Source organism: Grus americana, chromosome 3 (assembly GCF_028858705.1).
Source record: "Grus americana isolate bGruAme1 chromosome 3, bGruAme1.mat, whole genome shotgun sequence".
NCBI classification, from domain to species: domain Eukaryota; kingdom Metazoa; phylum Chordata; class Aves; order Gruiformes; family Gruidae; genus Grus; species Grus americana.
This window is the reverse complement of record NC_072854.1, coordinates 79,358,546-79,381,032: the sequence shown is the minus strand read 5'-3', so window position 1 is coordinate 79,381,032 and position 22,487 is coordinate 79,358,546. Positions and strand designations below refer to the sequence as shown.

General features: G+C 38.0%; 1 protein-coding gene across 1 annotated transcript in view; it reads left to right on the top strand.

The window, feature by feature from the left end:
- THBS2 (thrombospondin 2) overlaps positions 1–19,828 on the top strand; it is a 34,767-nt gene extending 14,939 nt beyond the window's left edge. Inside the window, exons 13-22 of the mRNA XM_054822247.1 lie at positions 397–615; positions 4,056–4,163; positions 5,934–6,093; positions 7,548–7,666; positions 8,286–8,520; positions 11,552–11,779; positions 12,218–12,489; positions 13,448–13,545; positions 15,790–15,929; positions 16,616–19,828. Coding sequence (XP_054678222.1) covers positions 397–615; positions 4,056–4,163; positions 5,934–6,093; positions 7,548–7,666; positions 8,286–8,520; positions 11,552–11,779; positions 12,218–12,489; positions 13,448–13,545; positions 15,790–15,929; positions 16,616–16,623 — 1,587 coding nt within the window. The 3' untranslated portion in view covers positions 16,624–19,828. The remainder of the gene's footprint in view (positions 1–396; positions 616–4,055; positions 4,164–5,933; positions 6,094–7,547; positions 7,667–8,285; positions 8,521–11,551; positions 11,780–12,217; positions 12,490–13,447; positions 13,546–15,789; positions 15,930–16,615) is intronic.
- Positions 19,829–22,487: the final 2,659 nt, after the last annotated feature.

Below are 22,487 nucleotides of genomic sequence, written 5' to 3'. Positions count from 1 at the left end.
AGGGTCTCTTTGATTTAAGAAAATAAGATAGTCCTTCCATACTGACAGGCAGAACACTAAAGGAAAGGGGTGAGTACAGTCTATTTTCTATTGCAGTTAATTTCTGGTAATTAATGACATCTGGAAGAAAGTAGATAGAGTTCTGAAAATGTTAATCACTTTAATTGCTTTTTGAATAATGTCCAATTTTTTTCTGTGGTTTGTTTTAATTATTTTCATTGTACACATGGTCTGGAGTTGTGAACTGACAGAGCAGTATGACTTACTAACCACAATTAAAACAAAGTTCCTGTCTTTAGGCATCTAAATAATTGGCCTGGTTTTGGTGAAGTTGAGGCACACACAGCTGACTGTGAATATTGCCAGATTTCAGTGACTACGCTCTATCTGTTACAGGTCTGCGAACCTGAGAATCCATGCAAGGACAAGACACACAGCTGCCATAAGTCTGCAGAGTGCATCTATCTGGGCCATTTCAGCGATCCTATGTACAAATGTGAATGTAGGACAGGTTACGCTGGCGATGGACGCATCTGTGGTGAGGATTCGGATTTGGATGGCTGGCCTAATAATAACTTGGTCTGTGCTGCTAATGCAACATACCATTGTGTGAAGGTAAGTAACAAAGGTTGATAAAAGCGCCACATCATAATCAAATTTTCTCTCTTTTTTCCGAAGTAGTTGAGAATAACACTTTTCAGCATCAAGCTGGTGATTGCTTTCATTTAAGGTTTGACTGTTAGAGCATGCTCATTTTCTAGGAGATGCTGTGAAAAGTGTATTCATTTAATACTTGATCTAAGAAGGGGTTCTAAAAATAAAATCGAGAGTCCTCTGCTTTGGATTTCTTCCTACTCAGTTTACACAGAAGGTTGGGATGCTTGTGAATAGAGTTAGCACACTGAGCAGGAGCTGCATAAAGCATGGGTGTGGAGCACACAGCTAGTGAGAACTAAACAGGAGTCTCTGGGCACAGGTGAGTATAAAATCCTACCTGCGAGGCTTGTAACAAGACAGACAGCCACGTGAGGTCTACAGTTCTAAATCCTTTCTTGAACTACCCCTCCCTTTTAAAGAGTTAAGCAGGTCACACTCAGTGAAAACTGGATTCAGAGCCCGAGATAATTTTTGGCAATAGGAACCTAAGAGAGGAATGAATACGAGTAATCAGACAGAGGAGTTCTTTTTGTAAAAGCTCGATGGGAGAGGATGGGAGATTCAGCCTCTCTTACCCTTCGGAGATGTGGAGTCCCAGCTCTCACCCTCCCGAGGGGAATGACCTGCCTGCCACCATTGGCTCTAGACCTGACAGGGGACTGTTCTCCTCTCTTGCTGCTACAGCTGTGCCATTGTAGTGAAAAATGAAACATTACTACACCAAGGAGAAAATAAACATCAGGGACCCTAAAAATGGTGGTATGTAGGTTTAGCAGTGGTGCCTACCATGGTATGTTCCCTGGGACCTGGTTCTGTAGTCATCTGAAGTGCGCTGTAAGTCCTCGGCTCCATGGTCTGAGGTTTCTTCCAGTGGAAATTGTTCAAAAATGGTGAGCCTGCTTGGATGTCTCATCCTGATGCAGTTACACTGCTGTGCAAAACCAGGCTGAAAGTCGTTCCAGGTCCACCAGTTTAACAATGGCCCAAATAACTGAGGGGTGAAGGCACTCCCTGACAGGTAATTCCCTGGTTCCCAGTTCTGAGTGGTGGCCTCACTGACGGTTGAATGACAGGCACAGTACAGAGGGGCATACACTGTTTGCAGCAGTAAATTAAGCAACTGGGATGAAGTGAGCTTTATCTGAGCAGAAGGCATAGGCAAGTGCTCAGTTTTAAACACGTACCCGTGGGACCACTGACAACACTGGATTGATTACCTACATGCTTTCACTGGGGCAGGTGCTCAAGTATTTTGCTGAATCTGTCGTGGCTACAAGGGCAATACTTTCTTGTCTGAGGTTTTTAAATTATTTTTTTCCCCTCAGACCTGAAGCATTTTGGTTTCTCTTTCTCCATGATAAAGTGATCTACCTCTAAACTCTTAGGAAGTTCTAGCACAATAACTTCTGCTTAAAAAAATGAGGAAAGAAATTAAAAAATTCTAGACCACTACAGTGGTAAAAAAACAAATAGAGATCAAGAGACTAGGAAAATTTGAAGTCAGGCTGTTTGAGAGAATCTGAAGTCACTCAGATGTAATCCACTTGAAGTTGTGAATCTGGGCCTCATCAGCAGAAGAGTTTCAGACATTGATGGAAATTTGAGCCTCAAATGTTGATCTTCCTCACTGTAGCTGATGTCTGTTCATTGTGGATGCAGCCAATTCAGCAATTGAAGTTCATATATTCTTTTTCTGTTCCTGTCATCAGAATTTGCAACATGTTGACTCAAGATGCAACACAAATGATTAGTTTTCATTAAAGACCCAACATGCTGAACCCATTCAGAAAAAACTGTTTCTGAAGGTTGATTCATGGTTTCTATAATATATGTGTTGATATAATAGGCACAAATACTTCATTTAAGGGGAACCCCCCCCTCCAAAAAAAAAAACCACGCTTAAAAATATCAGGTATTTTCAGGTCATTGTATTCATTAAGTAGCATTTTTTCCATAAGAATTATCATACCAACACGCAACTTTGTCAGTAGGTGAACCAAAGAAGCCTAGTTTCCAGTGGGTTATGCCTCAAGGTTGAGTTCCCAGGTTGAAGCTATGACGTCTAATAAGTTCTCTTTCTAATATCTAGTAAGAAACTTTTAGAGTGCGCTGGTAGGATCTCTTTCCTCTACTCCATTACCTCTTTTTGCAAAGTTTGTAGGAACATGCTACCTATGAGGTCTCGACCTTACTCATTGATTTGTATGAAACTGGACTCAAATCTATAGAGAATACAGACAGACAGAAAAACGTATAGATACAAACATACAAAGCAGTTGAGCAAGCTTTGACTAATTTCTTTGGTTGTTTAAAAAAAATTTCTTTTGTATCGCTGGTAACCAGTGTTCAGTTGAACAGTCAAGGCTGTTATTTAGCTAAAAAATGCCATAAAAAATTTGGGGTTGCATTGGGGTTTTGATATTTATCACAAATTTTCCAGTTCTCTTTTTCTTAAATTATCTCTACCATTAGAACTATTGAGATTAAAAACAGGGCTAGGAATCTTACCATAATATTCATTTTCTTAGGGTATGTGTTACAAAAAAGATATTTTTGCACTCTGTTGGCAGATACAGTTTTGGTCTGAGGTAGATACGGAATGTGAGGAAAAAGTGAGAATAACACAGTGGGTTTTTATAGATGTATTTATTCTTAGCCAGTGGTAGAACTGCAACCCATTTTTAGCTGATTTTAGTATTTTAAAAAGGAATACATGTTAAAAGTTTGGCAAACTATTTAACTTCTTATTTTTTCAGTGTAACCTACAACTTGCTCATTCAAAATAATCATTCTTTACAAAGCTGTTATACAAAATAAAGAGATACATTTGCCTTTTATTTTCAAAGCCATGGGAGCATGGGAGTGCAAAGATACTGTTTTGCAGAACAGTATAAAGACCGTTTCTCAAACCCCTTTCTTAGTGTTCCCCTTCTTTGCTGTGTACTACTTCATTCCAGTAACTTTCCACATGATCAACTATTTCTGAAGACCATCTCCTGGCTTGTATCTTTGTTTTTCTGGCAACCAAACCTGGTCATTTTATATGTAATTTTCAAACATACTTCATGAGCTGCCTGTAAAAAAGTTGATGTAAGAGTGCATGTGTGTGCATGTGGTATGTTCTCTGCTAGATAGTTTCATCTAAAATTTACTGGAAACATCCCTTTAACAGAAGGAGAGCTGGGAAACAGAATGATTTGCAGATGCATTTCACTTACTTTATAATATGAAAGCAGCAAATGAACTACTATATTTGGCAGCGAACAAACAGGCACTTTAAAGAGTATGTGTGATTGATCTTGTTTTATAGCCTCTGGTGTACCATATCTACTCTTCTGCCCAGACAAGTCATTCTGACATAATGTAAACATAATGTATTGATTATTTCTTTTGGCCAGGATAACTGCCCCCTTCTGCCTAATTCTGGCCAAGAAGACTTTGATAAAGATGGCAAAGGAGATGCCTGTGATGAGGATGATGACAATGATGGTGTTGAAGATGACAAAGTAAGATGCATTTCTGTGTCTTCAGTACATTTGACCTAAACATCTGGTTTTAAGGAAAACCATTACAATAGATGAGAGCTTTATTGTTCAGAGCTTCAGCTGAGTTACTCTGCACTGCCTTCCCTGAATGATATCTGGTGCAGTGTAAAACTATGTTGGGTCAAAGGAGAGTAACACTGTGCAGAGCAAAGTAGCCTGGGGAAACTGGGGCTGAATTCTGTTCTCCGTATCAGTTCTAGGTTCAGTTGTGTGCATGAAAACAGTTTAATAGAAAGTGGTATTGGATTTTTTATTTTGCAGTGGGAGAATGATAGATCAATTGTATTTGAAAAGCTGGTAAATATTATATCTGAAGTATGATGAATAATAATAACAACTATAAACACAGCTAGCATCAAGGGGAAATGATGGGAGGAATGTACCTAGCCTGGTTCATACTTTCCTCCTTTAGATCTACCCACAAGACTGAAATTTATTTACCTGCAGAGCCTAAAAGATAGACAGTTAGTCTAAACTGTTGTCCATGTACATTCAGCAAAAGGACAGAGGCACCTCCAGAGTGGGCTTCACCCTGCCTTTTCTGAACATGTTTAGGAAGAGTGAATTGGTTTTAGGAATTTACTGTTCCTCTGTTCCATTCAGAGGGAGCCTAGATGCTCTAGAGCTTCAGATGGTTAAAGCTGGATTAGGACTGTGGTTATGCAGCCTATATTTGGAATATTTCAAAACTCAAAGAATCATTTGATAAAATAATATGATTTAGTACACATATTTGAAAAAATTTAGCCAGAAGTTGTTTTATGGGCAGTATAAAATTTTGACTTGTCTCTATATCTTGTCCTTGAGTATATAAAATGCATTTCTGAGGAATTTAAAATGTTGTGCTAAAAACATTATTTCCTAGTTAATGTCTTTTGCTTTAGCAAAGGAAAAGTAGTTTAAAGATTTTTTTTTTTCCATGTGACCTCCCTTCAGATTCCATGATGCTGATGTAGCCCTCACTCCCAGTGCTTTGGTTTGGCTTTGTTCTTTGCTTTCTACACTGAGTACTTTCACGTGCCTGTGCAGAAGTCCGTGTGTAATTTGGGGATGTGTGAAACATAAGAATTCTTGTTCTAGCAGACTTTCAAATTAGGGACTAAACTGGAATGAAATTTTCAAAATTCCACTAAAAGGAATGGTCTCAGGGGGAAAAATACTCTCATTGACCCAAAGTATTTCACTTTAACTTTGCTTTTTGAAATTTTTTACATTTTATTATCATATGCAGAATAACACAACCCACAAAAAAGTCAATTCTTGTTTAAATTGAAAAATCAAAATATATGGTTTTAAAGTGAGAATATTGATACTAGTTTGTTCCAAAAAAGAGTAACAGTTCTTTTTTTTTTTCCAAAAAATATAATATGCAGCTGAAGTTAGCCTGATTTTGCAACACATTCTGATTTTTTTAAAAAAACATATGTACCAGTGATACGCTTTAGTTGAAATATCTGAGTACAGATCCAATTTGAAATGCTTGTGGCTCTCCTAGTGAGATATGGAACACATTTCACATGCCTTGTACAAAACCACAAAAACAGACAGTGAGCCAGGCTGTCTAGATGCTGTCCCATTACCACCAAGATCTTCAGTGTAGGTACACCTTGTCCATTGAAAAAAAAAAAGATTAATATTTTGATTTTTGACGTCTGTCCAAGGTGAACAGGAAGAGTTAAGCTCTTGTAAGTTGTGATATATATTCTGAAATCTTCTATTTCTTCTTACCAGGACAATTGCCCTCTTCTGTTCAACCCTCGTCAGTTTGATTATGACAAGGATGAAGTTGGTGACCGCTGTGATAATTGCCCCTATGTGCACAACCCTGCTCAGATTGACACAGATAATAATGGGGAGGGAGACTCATGTGCTGTGGATATTGACGGAGATGGTATGCTTTCAGTTTTGAGAATTAAGTGCTGTTCTAGAAGTACACATTGCTTTATGTCCTGTAAGATGGGCTACCTGCTTTTATATGTGGAATAAAATTTAGTCTAGCAGCTCAAAAATGCAGGAGAAGAAAGGACAGAGGTTTGTCTGTCCTGTGTAGTATAGCTGTCCATAAAGTCTCTAAATGACTACAGTGGATATTATTGAAGAATAAATCACAGCAAGTCTTTATTCAGTGTAATCTTAAAAAAGAATTCTTTCCTTCATTTGTGTTCCAAAGTAATCAGAGTCTAATATAACACTTCTGTTGACTTTTTTTTCCTTTTTAGGGAGGGAAAAGAACATCAGAATGTCTGTGCGGTTAAGACAATATCTGTAGGAAATTAATCTGCTTTTCTATGAACGTAATGCAAAGCCCACAATAATCCAAATACACATTTTTGTGTGTCTTAAAATATTATTAAAGGTGTTTATTTCATCTACCAGTACATGCCTATATGACCCAGATTTGATCAGAGTTAAGGAGGGGGAAAAGCACTTAAATGTCTTTCAAATTTATGCAGCATTTCAAATTTATGAGACGTACTAGAGGTCAAAGAAATCTAGTTTTGGATTTCCTTCAGAAACATGTTAAACTTTTAGATGCTTATCTGACTTGAACTTTTGAACATTTTGAAGTCCTCTTATCCTTTTCATCATCATGTTCTTAGTAGTACTCATGGTAGTTCTGCATTTGAAGAAAAATGTAATCATATGTTACTGGCTGAAAGATTATGCAAATATCCAGGGACCATATAGTGTAGGAAAGGGTCCTTGTATCCTTTCCAGACAGACATGCCAGCCTGTCTTGATTTTATTTCTTTTCAACATATTATGATTTTGAAGGAGACTGTTCGTTGTGTAATAAAGTTTCCTGAGGAGGAACAGTTTCTTTTGAAAATTTGGCATGCTGTACAATAAATTATGCAAATATTCTGCTAAAATGAAATTATTTAGTGCTGAGGCAGCTGGACATTAATGCAGTTGTTCCTATACAAAATGCTTCAGCAACTCCACCGTGATATAGCTGTGCATTCTGTGCCATTTCTTAGAGCGTGGGAAGAAAATCCAAATCAAATTATTTAAAAAGAAAAATACCCACCTCTTTATCTGTTATTCTATGAAAAAGGGCTAAATTCTTAAGACATAGTCAGCCCTTACTCTAACAAAATTCCTTTAGGAAAATACATATAGAAGACTTTATCATAGCAAGAAAAGTGGAATTGATACCATAATTTTTCTTTCTGATATTAGTCTTTTCACTGTCTCATGTTGTAGCAATAATGTTGTAGCAATGAACCTCTGAAAAGCCTTGCTTCTTTACTGGTGACTCCTACAATCCGTGGCTGGCTGTGCTGGATGCTATATCATTCTGATTTCTTCAGTCTTTTGTGATTTATTTTTTTTTCCTCCTAGACATTTTTAATGAACGAGACAATTGTCCTTACGTCTATAACACAGACCAGAGTGATACAGATGGTGATGGAGTTGGTGATCAGTGTGATAATTGTCCGTTGATGCATAATCCAGACCAGGTAATTGTTAGGTACAGTTTTAGTAATGGTAATGTCAGAGCAAGGGTGGAGAAAAGAACACAGGAATTGCTATCAGTCCATCTTTACTGTAGAGCTGGAGAGAGGTGGATCTGTATTGCTCATTTTCACATCTCAGGTTGTCAGATTCCTTTGTATCAGATGAAAGGGAAGTAGAGTGACGATGCCTTTAATCCATCTTCAAGACTTTGGTGAACTGCTTTCTTCCCCCATGGCAAGTGAGTACGGCCTCAGGGTTGCATTTGGTACGCCCGAGTTTGTTGGTCCATGTGCAGATAAATAATATCAAGTATACAGAAGCAATCAGAAAATATACTGCCCAGACTGAGTCTCCCCTATGATCTCTAGAATGAGAGCAATGAAGATTGTGGCCAAAGACCTGCCCTGGAAGTGTCTTGGGGACCAGATCTTATGCATTGATAGAATAAGTAGCCATACTAGTTGAAAGTTGTGTTTCTGCTTTAAGCACGGTTCTCATCATGTTACACTCGTCTCCAGAGAAATCCTTGAAGAGAAGTGTTGAGAAATTAAGTGCCAGGCTATCCATACTTTTGTGTTTAGTAACAATAATAAATTTACTTTTTAAATTTTTCTTGGGTAGACTGATGCAGATAATGACCTTGTTGGTGACCAGTGTGACAACAATGAGGACATAGATGAAGATGGCCACCAGAATAACCAGGATAATTGCCCTTACATCCCCAATGCTAACCAGGCTGACCATGATAAAGATGGTAAAGGAGATGCCTGTGATCCTGATGATGACAATGATGGTGTCCCAGATGACAGGGACAATTGTCGCCTCAGATACAACCCTGAGCAGGAGGACTCTGATGGTAAGAACAATGTCTTACGAATTTCATTTAGTTCTTAGTATCCAATTCTGATATTGGAGACTCCAGATCAAACGGAGCTTCTTCTGACATTGGAGACACCATGGACTTCAGTGGAACTGAACTGGCCAGTTTGGGCCAGGGTTAGAGCATTAGGAAACCTCTTTGACAGGGGCTGAAAGACACACACATACTTATTTATAGTAGAACACCTTTAACAAATTTAAAAATAAAAAATCAGATTTTTTTTTATACTTCTGATTTTCACTTTGAATTGAAATATTAAAAATCTGGGGAAATCTTTCAAATACCTTGAATTTCAAATGTCTTAAAAAACGAAAAATGAGATGCTTTGCTTTCAAAACAAGTTATCTTCTGAAAATTAAAATGGAAAAAGCTGTGGTTTACTGCTCTGTTTTATTTTGAAAAACAGACTAAAGTCTAAAATTCTGTTAATTTTTAACTATTTTTGTAACAAAGATTTCTGAACAGCTTTACTCAAATTTGCTTTATAGGTGGCTTTAAATATGTCTTGATGATGTACATGTTACGGTTTAAAAAATGGATGCATAATTGTTCTTTACAGTTCTATGGTAAAATGTTGCTGGTCACTCTCAGACAGTCCTTGTCTATGCTTGGCAGTATTTCAGTAATGAAATAATGATAGTTTCACAATCATAAATGTAATTTAGAAAACATTTATGATCCTTTGAAAACCACCATAGTACGTCTACAAGTAATGGCCCTTGCAATAATTACAGGTGAGCAATTTCTGTTCTGAGTTATACAGCTTGCTGGAGTCATTCCATGGTTGCGCTGGTGAGATTGAAAGCAGAATTTAGTACCTACAGAATATGGTTTTATGTACATTGAGAAAGATAAAATCCTGAGCTGTGACTGATTTCCTGGTAAGACAGCTGCTGGCAGTAGGAAGTTTCTGGTTGGTAGTTAGTAGTAGTTCTTAAATTACTTAACCCTACAGTCCGATGATATATTCTTAACGTCTTTGTACTTGCCAATCACTGGAATAGCCTCTTAATTTCAGAAATATTCCAGAATAAGGGTGCCCCCAAACTGGGATAGTTTGTTATAGTCATACGTCACAGAGTCTTGCAAGGGAGACTGCTTATGTACGGAGTAAGGATTCGCAAAAAACGTAAATTTAAACAGTTTAGCCAGCTAATCACTGTCATTAGCGGCAGGTCCAACAGAAATCTTGGAAAAGTGATAAATAAAGCCAAAAGATGCTCCCACGCTCTTGAAGATGTGAGCTATAGCATATGAAGATGAGGCCCTTGAGAGAGCTGTTGGACGTGGCTGGGTAAACAAGCAATTTCTAACTTTCCTTGACAGGGAATCAATGTTGTCAGCAGCAGCTCAGTACCAAATGAACGTCAGCAGGACTTTCAGTGAATAATTAGATTCTCCTGTGACTCAAGAATTGCCTCTTTGATATTGGCAAAGGGAATAAAATTGGAAATTCATTCTCTTTTCTCCAATAAGTACTAAGACAAACAGGTGCAGGGGTACACAGCTGGTCAGGACTTGGAGTTCTCCATGGCTGATTGCCCGGGTGGAAAATGGGACCATTTTACCACGTAGCTGAACTGCAGAAAGTCTTTGAGATATTGGATGCTTCAGCTTTTGCTAACTATTTTTTTCTGGCTGTTTCCTAAAGCTCATTCTGCTTTCCCTCTGAAAGCTTCATACTTGGATAATGCTGTGCTGGTTAGGCATAGTAATGTAGCTTTCCATGTGTCTGTGAAGCATCTAGTAGTAGGTCTATATTGAATGAGCTGGATTACTGCTATTTCCCATTGTATTAATTCCCATGTTCTTAGAGCAGTCACAAACGCTTAAAAAAAAGCAGATGCTCAGATACCTGAGGATAGAAACAAATTAGCTGGCAGTTCTGGTTTTACGTTAGTACCCTGTATAATATCCAGTGGTTTCTGTTGTAAAAGTCAGAGCCATTTGTGAATTTGTTGCTATACTTGTCTAGCCATTTTTTTCTACTTTATTTTCAAGTATGAATAACAGTGGCATTGGCAATGAGATATTTTTTTTTTAGATGCCTCCTTTCACCATCTGCTATTCAAGGCAAGTCACATCTGGTTTCCACCAATATTTTGGGTAAATTAGGAAAGGGAATAATTTTTTATTTTTTAAAAAATGTTGAGCATAGTAAAAGTGTTGAGCAGAAGTACAACCGTAGCTGAGCTATATGGATGTATTTTTAGGTTCTCTAAAAAACTTATTGCAATTCATATAACAAAATTTGATATTTCCATTCCTCCAAGGCTACTCCTGTTGGATACAGTGCTTCTTTCTTTTTTCTTACATTTTTCTGAAGCGCTACATTTTTTATGAGACAAATTGTTCTACCTACAATTGAAAGTAACTAAGCATATATGCCTATTTTACTGCAATACTGTCCCCACTTTCTTTTGCCATAGAGGTGACACTTCTGCAATCTGAAGCACCTTAGATGGATTGTTGCCAAAGGAATCTTGAGATAGAGATAAAAGAGTCTGAAAAAAAAATTATCTTCAATAGTATATAAAGATTTAGTAATGTGCAGGAAGATTAAGATTTTAATGCTATTGTTTGAATTCATTTACACTGCACATATTAAAATGTGGCGTTGTATCCACATCTGGGACAAATCAGACTGAAAATGTAATACAAGCATTAGTGAATTACATCGACATAGCAAACTTCCAACTTCTCCCACCCTGATTCTAAAGCAGCATATAGACTGGGGCCAAATTGATCACTGTCATAAACCACTGACAGCACAGTTTTATTAACAATTTTGGCCCTTATCTAAGTTGATGACTTCTTCCAGTCACTTCCAGCAACATTTCAAATGGACTTTCAGAGAATGAACCCTTTTTTGGAGTCGTTTGGAGTGTTCTTTGAGAAACGAGAGAATAACATACTCATATATATCATAAATTTCTTCCATTGGTGGGGGTTAGGAAGGCTGCATAAATTGCTAACAATTGCATTTGCTTATTCGCGTTGCTTATAGGTGATGGCAGAGGTGATATTTGCAAAGATGACTTTGACAATGACAATGTCCCGGATATTTATGATGTATGCCCTGAAAACAATGCCATCAGTGAAACCGATTTCAGAAAGTTCCAGATGGTCCCCCTGGACCCCAAGGGAACAGCTCAGATTGATCCCAACTGGGTTATTCGCCACCAAGGCAAGGAACTGGTGCAGACTGCCAACTCTGATCCTGGAATAGCCGTAGGTGAGTATCAAATGTCAGCTATCATCTTTGGAAAAGTAACCAGTGATCTAGTGATAAGAAGAAGAAAAAAAATAGATAAACACACCTTTTTGGTGCTCCAAGCTTTGGACTGACACACAGGGACAGCTCAATGCTCTTTGCCTTTTTTGACCATTCATTTCATCACTGACTGTAACACACATAAAATACCCAGTTGAAGAACTTGATGTAAGTATAGTGCCTGCTGTCTTCAACACCCCTTGTAAATAACTTAATTCTCTCAGAAGCCTCCATGCAACAGGTAGGCAAGCGCAATTACCTCCTCTCCTATAGGGAAGAAAACTGAAAAAGAATGTTTATGACTCCTGGCAAAACTCAGGATAGAGCTGGGACTCTCGGGTGTGGGCAGCCAGACCCGGCATTGTAACTCGATGGTTTGTCTCTTTCGTCCTCGCCCAGGCTACGATGAGTTCAGCTCCGTTGACTTCAGTGGGACGTTCTACGTTAACACAGATCGTGATGATGACTATGCTGGCTTTGTGTTTGGCTACCAGTCCAGCAGTCGTTTTTATGTTCTCATGTGGAAGCAGGTCACTCAGACCTACTGGGAGGACAAACCCACCAGGGCTTACGGCTATTCTGGTGTGTCACTCAAAGTAGTGAATTCAACCACTGGTACTGGTGAACACTTGAGAAATGCTCTCTGGCACACAGGAAACACCCCTGGACAGGTGAGAGATTTAAAACTTCGGGCCAACAATGCACGACTAATATTTTAAAAAGAAGGGAGGTGTCTCAAAAATAATTTCCTTTCACACCTCAATTTTTTGCAGAGGTTTATCAGCTTTTCTTCAGTTCCCATATTACTCGTATTAATAATAACAACTTTTGCGTTGTGTTTCAAATAAAACATTACACGTATAAAAAATTATGAATGGAAAAAATTACATGTATAGAAGGGAAGATGTGGTGTGGTCCAAAGAAAAAGGAGTGAGAGGTCTCAGTTATCCACAAATCCTTTGTGACCTCTGTATTGGCACTTGCTTCTTCGGCATTCCAGCTTGTTTGAATTATACGTGGTTTAGAGTTCAGTAACCAGTGACAGCCAAAGAGAAAAGAAAACACTGAGACAAGAACTGCTGCTTTTCCAAATAGGGCCCAGCCATGGAAGAAACTTGTGCCTTTTGGAAATTAAGTTAGTGGGGCTCCGCACGTGGATAGGAATTTTGCACTTTGGAGCTCCTTGCAGGAAAAGGACCTTGAGTAACTGCAAGGGATTTCAAGGAGCAGGGCACAGGCAGTAACATCTGCGTAAGCTGCCGTCCCTCTCCTTCAGCAGAGCCACTCGTACGTATAGGAAAAGTATCATCAACTCTGGCAGCGTGGGTGTGTATGTGCAAACAGGGGCAGGACTTCCTAAGGGAAGTCAGGTTCGATGTTGTAATGGTCTTCAGTGACTCCAGCTATGAAAGTACAGATGAGTAACTGATCAATAATTTAAGACAGAAATTTTTATTACTCTCACCCTATGAAAGAGGTCTACTGATCATACCATCAAATGTTAAACACTATTTTCAGTTTCATGCTCTGCAGCAAATAAGCTTTGGCTGCACGTACGGTTACTATGGTGGATGTACAGTTACTGGAGCACAGTCTGTTTCTAATAAGGCATTTGTATTCCTACTGTAGGTGCGTACCTTGTGGCACGATCCCAAGAACATTGGCTGGAAAGATTATACAGCTTACAGGTGGCATTTGATTCATAGGCCAAAAACGGGATTAATAAAGTAAGAAATGTTTCTGCACCTCTGTATTTTCTAGTAGCAAAACTTCTGTCTCTGATGTAAGAGCTATGTTATCAGTTTCTTTGTTAGTTCTGATAATGATGATACTTGTGTGACAGTTTGTTCCAATATTTTGGGGACATTTTATTATCTTTAGAAGAAGTTACTTTCCTTTTCAGATGTATTTAATTTAGCCTGGATGGTTCAATATTTACATCAGCTAAGTATTCTTAAATTAAAGAAAAAAATAAAATTCTCAATAGCCCTTCTGTAAAAGGAACAAAAATTCCTGAGCAAAACTCAAATCAAGATTAGAACACGAGATTCCTCCCCAGCCTCTGGAATTTGAGTGAATGAAATTAATTAGAAACATCAGAACTGCCACGGGGAAGTAGGCCAACGGCCTGTCTACTTCAGCATCCTGTCTCACATAGTGGCTTATACGACATATTGCAGAAGTAGCCATGAGCACATCTGTAATGCACACAAAAAGGAGCTAAGGCATATGACTTTCCTTAGAGCCCAGCTGTTTCCCTGATGTTCCAAAGAATGAGCATTAACTGTCCGGGTCGATTTTATCTTCTATTAACTATTGTAACTGTAAAGGACATTTTTCATGGGGCAGAGTCTGACCTTACCTCTAAGGTCTTGTTTGTGCTTATGAGCAGGGGAGTTTCATTTGGCTGTGAAAGACAAAGGGTAGAAAAATTTAGATAGACTGTTACCTGTTTCTTGGAAAGAAAAGAGTTTCTTTATGCATCAAAGTATTGCAGTGCAAAGCATTCGTGTTGCTGTTACCTGTATCTTCCTTCGCAGAATCTACTCAGTGTCAGACAAAGCATGTTTCAACTGGTATCCCATTAGATTAATCAAACATGACAAATTCTATGGTCCAGGGCATTAAATTCCTTCATTCTTTAGGGTGTTTTTAGAGCAAATAAATAAATAAAATCAATTATTTCACTAATATAGTAATGAAACCATTTTATTTATACAGAAATAGAAATTTAGTATTAATATGATTAGAGCTGTGTAATTTTTTAGTTGGATGAGTAATTTATTAAACTCTTCCCATGCATTTTGAGTTCTTGAAATTTTAAGAATTATGTTAAATAGGGTTACATGAACATGAAAACCTGTCATTATTTTTGCTGTTCTTTTTACCATCCCTTAAATACTGTTTTCAGTGAGCAGTTTCATATTTGTCTTTGGGCACCTTTCAGAAAAGAAAACACTTCAAGGTAGAGTAAGTGTTGGACATGCCTTTCTGCCTAAGTAGAAAACTGTCCCTAACCCTTGGAGTTGCTCAAGTGTGTTCATCCTCAAGTGCAGCCATCCTGTTTTGTGTAACTAATGTATTGCCAATTGAAGCAGGACCATAATCCCTTCCTCCAGAGACTGCTCTAATTAACAGACTATAGTCATTCCTCATTTGGCCCAAAGCCTATTTTAAGAGACTGAGAGCCTAAGAACCTTGACTATATCAAGGTCTCCCATGAGAAGTGGAGAATCCAAGTTCAAGGAACTGCAGTCTGTCTGATAGAGAAGGAAAATGAAGAGATGTCTTTACAAGTGTTTTGGCTTTAGGGTGGATGCCTTAAACGCTACAACCCCGCCCCCCCCCAAAACCCCAAACTACCCTCCCCCCAAAAAAAAATAAATTCTTCTTTTCAAATTTATTATTGGTCTAGCTGTTTGCGTCCAAATCCTTCCAGCTTTCATTAAGCTCTTAAAATGTCTGAAATTGAGATTCAGCATGTCTCCAGTTAATGTTTTGTTTAACTCTAAAGGGATGGTTCTTCCAATTTCTGATGTTGGCCCTTGCACCTAAGGATAAATAAATCAGCCATTCACACAGCTGTAAAGATGACTTTGCTAAGTGATGTGGCGAGGTCTTGTGCTAACCTCTGAGTTCACAGGGACAGGGGCTTATCAATGAATGCTAGTACATGACATGGTTCATTCCAGGAGACATGACTGTTCTAAATAAAGAATTGGGAAATCTTTTGCAGATGGTGTGCATAAAATTACTTATGGAACAGCTCCACTGCTTCTGATTAATGTGTTATGGCTGCCAGCCAGGTGGGCGTGAGATAGAGATGAGAAGCAATCCTTACAATGAAGTTGGGTTGTCTGGTGCCTTGTTAAAATTAATTCTGTTTCAGTTCTTGGGAACTGTCACCAGCCCTTAGCACTGGACTCCGCATTATCCTCCTTGTCTAATTTAAATTATGTTCTTCTTTACAGAGTTTTAGTGTATGAGGGGAAACAAGTCATGGTGGATTCTGGACCGATCTATGATACAACCTTTGCTGGTGGACGACTAGGTCTTTTTGTCTTCTCTCAAGAGATGGTCTATTTCTCTGACCTCAAATATGAATGCAGAGGTTAGTTACAGAAAATGTCTGGAAAATGCTGAAGCCTTTGATAACCTGTGGAGGAAGCATGAAATATGGAAATGAAAAGTATCCTCTAGTTACTGAAAGCAATCTGTAATATCATAGCATGTAGTAAACCTTGATTTATTGAAATACCATTTTCCCCTATAGTAATCTCATTTTGAATAACAAAACCCAGATGTTTAATATTACCCACCTGGAAAAAATGAGATAGAAATCTCTGAGTGAGATATGTGCTTAGAATTCTCTCTGTATATCCACTTTCCTTTGTAGACTATTTCAGTGTGTCCTGCGGGCAGAGAGCTACTTCTGGATCACCCCTATTTCACGAGGCATGAAGGAGAGAGCGGATGTTTTTAATGAGCATGTCTGTCAATAGTGCCTTGTCCAAAATGTTTTGAAATACAGAAAATGCTTTCCCAGATTTTCTTATATATGATTTTTTATATACATTTAGATAGGTAGGTGCACATACACATATGTGTGTGTCTCTGTCTATATAGACAGATACCTATTTTTATATGAATGTCCTCACATTTGTAGGAAAATGCAGAACAGGAAACATTGTGCTGCATCTTTATACTGTATCACGATGGAGCTCTGTTCTTGTGTGATTGACTTTCTAACCAAGTAAAACAACCACAATTAATGTATTTTTTTCCCATTTCTTTCAGATGCTTGAGCAATGGTTGCTGCATTACCAGCAAAGTACTGTAAATGCTATGCAACCTAGACACCTCAGTACATCCTGGTACTCCCAGTTTCTATTTTTGTGTACCTCCTGTCCTCTGTCCTCGTGCTCCACTCACCAGGTACTTCCCTGCTGCCAGGAGTGCCTCAGCCATCCCTCCACCCAAGTGCCTTCTCACAGCCAGGACTAACGAAACCTAAACGTGAGCGTCTGACCCACCACTGAAGCAAAAGCAGATTGATACATTACAACACTTTTGTAGAGTGAAAACTTAGCAAAACATGTTTGTTTGTTTATTTGTCTTTTTTAAGGAATGACGTTTACATATAAAAATGTAATTACTTAATGTATTTATATATATATGGAGAAAAAGAGGGGGGTGATGATTATCAGTCATTGTCTTTAAGTGAGGAAGAATGCATTTGAATAACGTTTTAGGTGTACGGTTGACACTTCCTTGCTCTGATCAGGACTGGACTTCAGTAACACAAAGCCTCTGGGTCTAATTTTAGCAAAGTAATGGAGGGCCGCACCAACGGTATCTATAATAATAATGAAAATGCCTTTGGATAATAAAGTAAAGGTCAATTATGAACATTTCTTGATCCAAAAAGATGTTCTTTAGCTTATAAGGATGCTCTTAATAACACCCATTAAAATTACAGTTGGCAGAAATGTCAAATTTGCAACATAAAGCATTGTCTAGTAGAGACTGAATTCTGGCCAAATAGAATTGAACTGCAAACTCCCATCTGAAAGGGAATAGTTATTCATTTAAACACCCAAAGCTATCGCTATTGTCTGACTTAAAGAAAATTATTTCCATTTGTTCTGTTTCCATCATATTTTGCATCCTCTTTTAATAAAGAATATACCATGACCGTGTGTAAACAAAATGAACCTGAACCACTTTCCCACCTCTGCTGCAAAAAGCACTTTGACATCCTGAATCCTGATGTGGGTTTTTGAAAAGGTGGCAACACCACTATTACTTAATTTGGTAACGTATGAACTTAAGGTTCCATTTATAAATATTTTGTTAGTATTTATTATTATTATCACACTGAGCTACCTTCGCTGATAATTTATTTTAAAGCATGTCATATAATGCATCAGTAATACATTCACAAATAATGATATTTTAAAACTATTTTTAAAAGCATATCACAATATGTAGATATTGTCAAAGCATGGTATACACTTAAGTATATTTTCATGGGTTATATTCATGTATGCTTTAAAGTTAAATGAATAATAATAAGGGATTTATAAATGGAACCTTAATATATATCCAGTTACCCTAATTTTAATGTTTTGTATTGTTACCTATGTCTGCTGTATATAGAACTTCTTAAATAATGCTGAAGGGATACCAGTGTTTATTTTAAACAGATACAACAGTTACTCAGATATCCAATAGTATAAACATGTTTAACATTTTTTTTTGTTTTGTTTAAGTTGTATGAGCTTTGTTCACAAAAAAACCACACGCTGGTGTAATTTTATTCATAGATGGGTTAACTAATGGAATCATACAGTACCTCTGCCTTCTTATAGGGCACAGTGAGCTAAATGTTGAATCAACTTTTTCGCCCTTGAAATAGATTTTGTTGCTTCATTCATTAGAAAGGAATTCACAGTTGCTGGCTTTATTGCACATTTTATAGTGTTCATATTATCAAATCTATTTTGTTTGGTTTTGGCTTTTTTTTTTTTTTTTTTCCCAATTTTCTGTTGTGTGTTGTTTGGGGGTTTTTTCCCAAGTCCTCTTCATGAGGTTTTTAAATGTTTCCGTTTCTTACTTCTGGTGTTTCAAATTGTATCCTCAAGTCCCAAGCAGAAGGGAGGGTGACTTCATTAAATGTAATGATTGTAATGGCTGTGTAGGGTTTTTTGTTTTGTCAGAGAGAGACATCAGTGTAGGGATGAAGATGTTAATATTTGGACTGTATCATAATTTTCCTATTCTATGTAAATTATTTATAATGTTTTTTTAATTTCTTTTTCTTTTTTTTCCTTGCAAGTGTGTGTGAGAGAGAGTGAGATCAATGAAATTTCATTTTGTTTTGCCAAAGATTGTAAATAATTATTTATTTGTTTACATGGACGGAACTTTATCATTTAACGTCCTGATTCATTTAGTCAGATCCTCATTTTTATATATATATATTTTAAGAAATTAATGATAGGAAATAAACTGTAAAAAGGTTTTATAAACAAAATTCTCTTTACCTTTTTTATAGTTAAAATGTTTCTTTAAAGAAAATATTCCATTCCCCAAAGCCCTCAGTTAAACAAGCCTCTTGCCTTGCTATAAACCAGTTCATTTCAAGCAGACCAGCAAATCTGTTGCTTGGTTACAAATCACTGACTGTCTTCTAAGGTTGTAACCAGCAGGTTTCCTAGTCTCTCTGACAAGACATCATTCCCGGTGAAGTCTTTATCTGGCAGACTATCCCAAGTTTTATTTATGGCATTGCAACTGAGAAATTTTGGTGCTACTTCTCTTTTTTTTTTTTTTTTGCTGGACTCGTACACACATTCTCTGTATTGTGTCTTGGCCCATGTGTTTGAACAAATATACGATCCTATTCTGTAACTGCTTCTGCTGTGAGTCCCATCTGGGTCATTGGGATTCGTTGGTGTGAGCAAGGATTGCCTTCCTGCTGGAGAATTTCAGGAGAGAGTGAATCGTCACTAACCGAGTGGAATAAAATACAAGAAAAAATTCTTGGCATGAGAGATCTTTGCCACAAATGTGACCTGCTCCCAGGGAGAGGAACTTGAATTGGATTAGGAAAAGTAAAGATGCCCAGAATGCCGAAATGCCAATTTTGAGGTGTGAACTCAAGCCATATTCTCATATAAATATCCCAACTATTAACTGTTCTTGGCCTTACAAATGTCCCAGCTATTCTCTTTCCTTGGCTTTTGGTTCCAGTGCAACATAGCCAGAGTACTCAGAACATAACACAAAGCAAGCCATATACTCTTCAGCACCATCTCTTGATGAGTCCTTTAAAATAATGCAGACGTCCGGTCTTGTAGAGAGGTGACTTTCTTCTATGGTATGCCACAAGGATGTAGATGGTTGACATTGTTCAGGTAATAGAGGGATCATGATCTTGTTACCCGTGTTCCCAAGAGTCCCTTTTAAATCTCTGGTATGAATCTGCAAGAGAGCTTTGACCATGAACAATGCGACGATTTGAAGGGAAAGAAAAGTCCCTTCGTGGCAACCAAACAAAACCCTGCAAAACAGACCCAGGGAAATAAACCAACTGGAAACAAATGAAACCATAAACACAGCACTTCAGTACTTGTACAGGGTCTTTGAGAAAAACAGAGAGGGAAGGACCAAAAAAGCAGATATGCTGTGAATGAGCAGGTTCACATAAAACAGTGACATCCTCTGATTTCTGCCCATAGTTCTAAATACAGGCTTTTGGAGATGTTCAGGAAAATTTGGCTAATTTGGGAAAAATACATATTTAAAAAATTTTGCAGCCTCTGTACTTGTTCCCAGAGGGATGTGGGTATGGAAGAAGACCTGAAATCCCTGCAGAGAGGCTGTTTTTCTCACAAGGAGAAGCAGTGAGCAGACTGATTCTGCCACTGACTTCTGTGTGATGCTGGGCAGAATCATTTCCCTGAGCACCAGGCTCCCATCTACTAAAAGGCAATGACTTAATTTCCTTTCCTTTAAGATCCTTTTGATAAGTTTTATGTATCTTCTTGTTTCTGGGCCACCAGGAAATACTGAAATCCTGAAACTCCTCTGAAATAAAGTTCCGATGAGCCTTTGTGTCCAGTTTTAAAACATAGGGGGTTTTAGATAAATTTGGATAAGCCTCTGAATTCTGAAAAGTTAAGCTGAACTCACAACATTTAGGGATTTGTTCATTGTAACAGTAACTTCCAGAAAGGAAGGGAAAAAATCCAACCAAGGATTATATCTGTGATTTCACACATCAGGTGGCCCAAATAATAGCATCATGAATGCTAACATCTGTCTGGTCCTTGGTACCTACACAATGGGGACAGAAGCTGAACAGACGATCACAGTGGGCCAAATCTTCATCTTGGTCAGCTCAGTGGGAGTTTTGCTATGGACTTGAGTGATATCTGGATGAGATTCAGGGTTCGGCTTGTGCTGCAAACCTCCATAGAGGAAGAGCTCTAATGCTCGCATGGGAACATCTGCTCTCTAAAGCCATTTGAAAAATAAATAACTATGTAATAACTTGGCACAGGCTTGTTCCCAATGTGGAGAAGACCACCCTTGTAGATCAGGAAGGGGGATTTTGAAGCAAAAGAAACCGGGGACTGATTAAACCAAAGGTCCATCTAATCCATTATCCTGCTTCTTGATAGCTGCCAGTACCAACCGCACCAGAGGAAGGTGTAATCCTTATCATTAAAAATCATACATTAACATACATAGAAGGGAAATATCTTTCCTAGCCCCAGCCAGTTAATGGGCAGTTTCTGCCTTCATGCCTGTGTGGCTTATTTTGCACTAATATAACTGCAAATATTCTTGTTATTCGTATAAATGTCTCAGGTTTTTAATCCCACTTCTCAACCTATTGAGACTTCTGGAGGTCAATTTTACACAATATACATTATAAATTAACCAATTTCAAGTCTGTTACTGTTTAATTTCATTGACAGGCTTTATTTCTCACAGACTTTGGGAAGGTGTGAATAGTATATATTTCATCGTAAAACTGCATGTTAGAAAAAAAATAATTCTGCTTTGCTTTTATTACTTGTGTGCATGTGTCTGTAATGGGTTCATGAGTACATCAAAGGTAGAAGAATTTCCTCTGCTTATTGAAAAGATCAGCTGTCATACTGCAATTCTGCTCAGGTACACGATGCTACTCATGATGATGTCCTTCTCCAAGTCTCTCTGTCTAGCTGTTGTGTACACATGTCATATATGTGTGCACGCGCGCGCACACACACACACACTTCTACATATTTTGCAAAGGATAAGTGTCATTCTGTGCTTGTCTTGCTCTTAATGCTTTCCCTAGCCATCTGCAGGGCCACAGATGGAATCAGGCAAATGAGTTGGACAGATCTTTTACCTTTTATCCTGTCAATGATCATTGATCATTGCCCGTTCATCTTGATATTTGTAGAGTTGTGCTTTGTTGTTCCTTTAGAAGCAAGGAATTTCCTTTTGAGACATCTGCTGAGCATTTCTAGACTCTTTTCAGCACTGCTGAGTGCACCAGTCTCTGGATGCAGGAGGTGTGCATTGCAAATCACACTTCAAATCTTTGCAACAGCTGTAATAAGGTAATTTGTAATTTAGAAATTGGTTTTAATCTCAATCTCTCATTGAAATTACATAGTCATTCAGTAACTTCTAGGAGATACAGTCTTGACACTCCCTTTGTGAGCTGACTTCCTGTCTTTAAATCATGCTGACACAAGAGAAAACAAGGGAGAGGGTGGAAAGCTGCCAGCACTGTCAGCTGCTGCAATGGATAATTTTTGACCAACGCCTTTCTATATACGTGAACAAAATGAAACCTAGAGTTTTCAGTTTCATGCAAGGCAGGCTTGTCTCAGATAGTCCTCTGATTGATCATTCAATCCAGTTTTCTTCCTGGAGTTACTGCTGCTGCCTTCTTGAAAGTAGCAACAACATCCAATAGAAATTTTAGGGAAGGATCTGCCTATCATAAAGACACAATTAAATTTTTCCTTATAGATTGGATGTTAGGAAAAATTTCTTCACTGAAAGGGTTGTCAAGCATTGGAACAGGCTGCCCAGGGAGGTGGTTGAACCACCATCCCTGGAGGTATTTAAAAGATGTGTAGATGTGGTACTTAGGGAC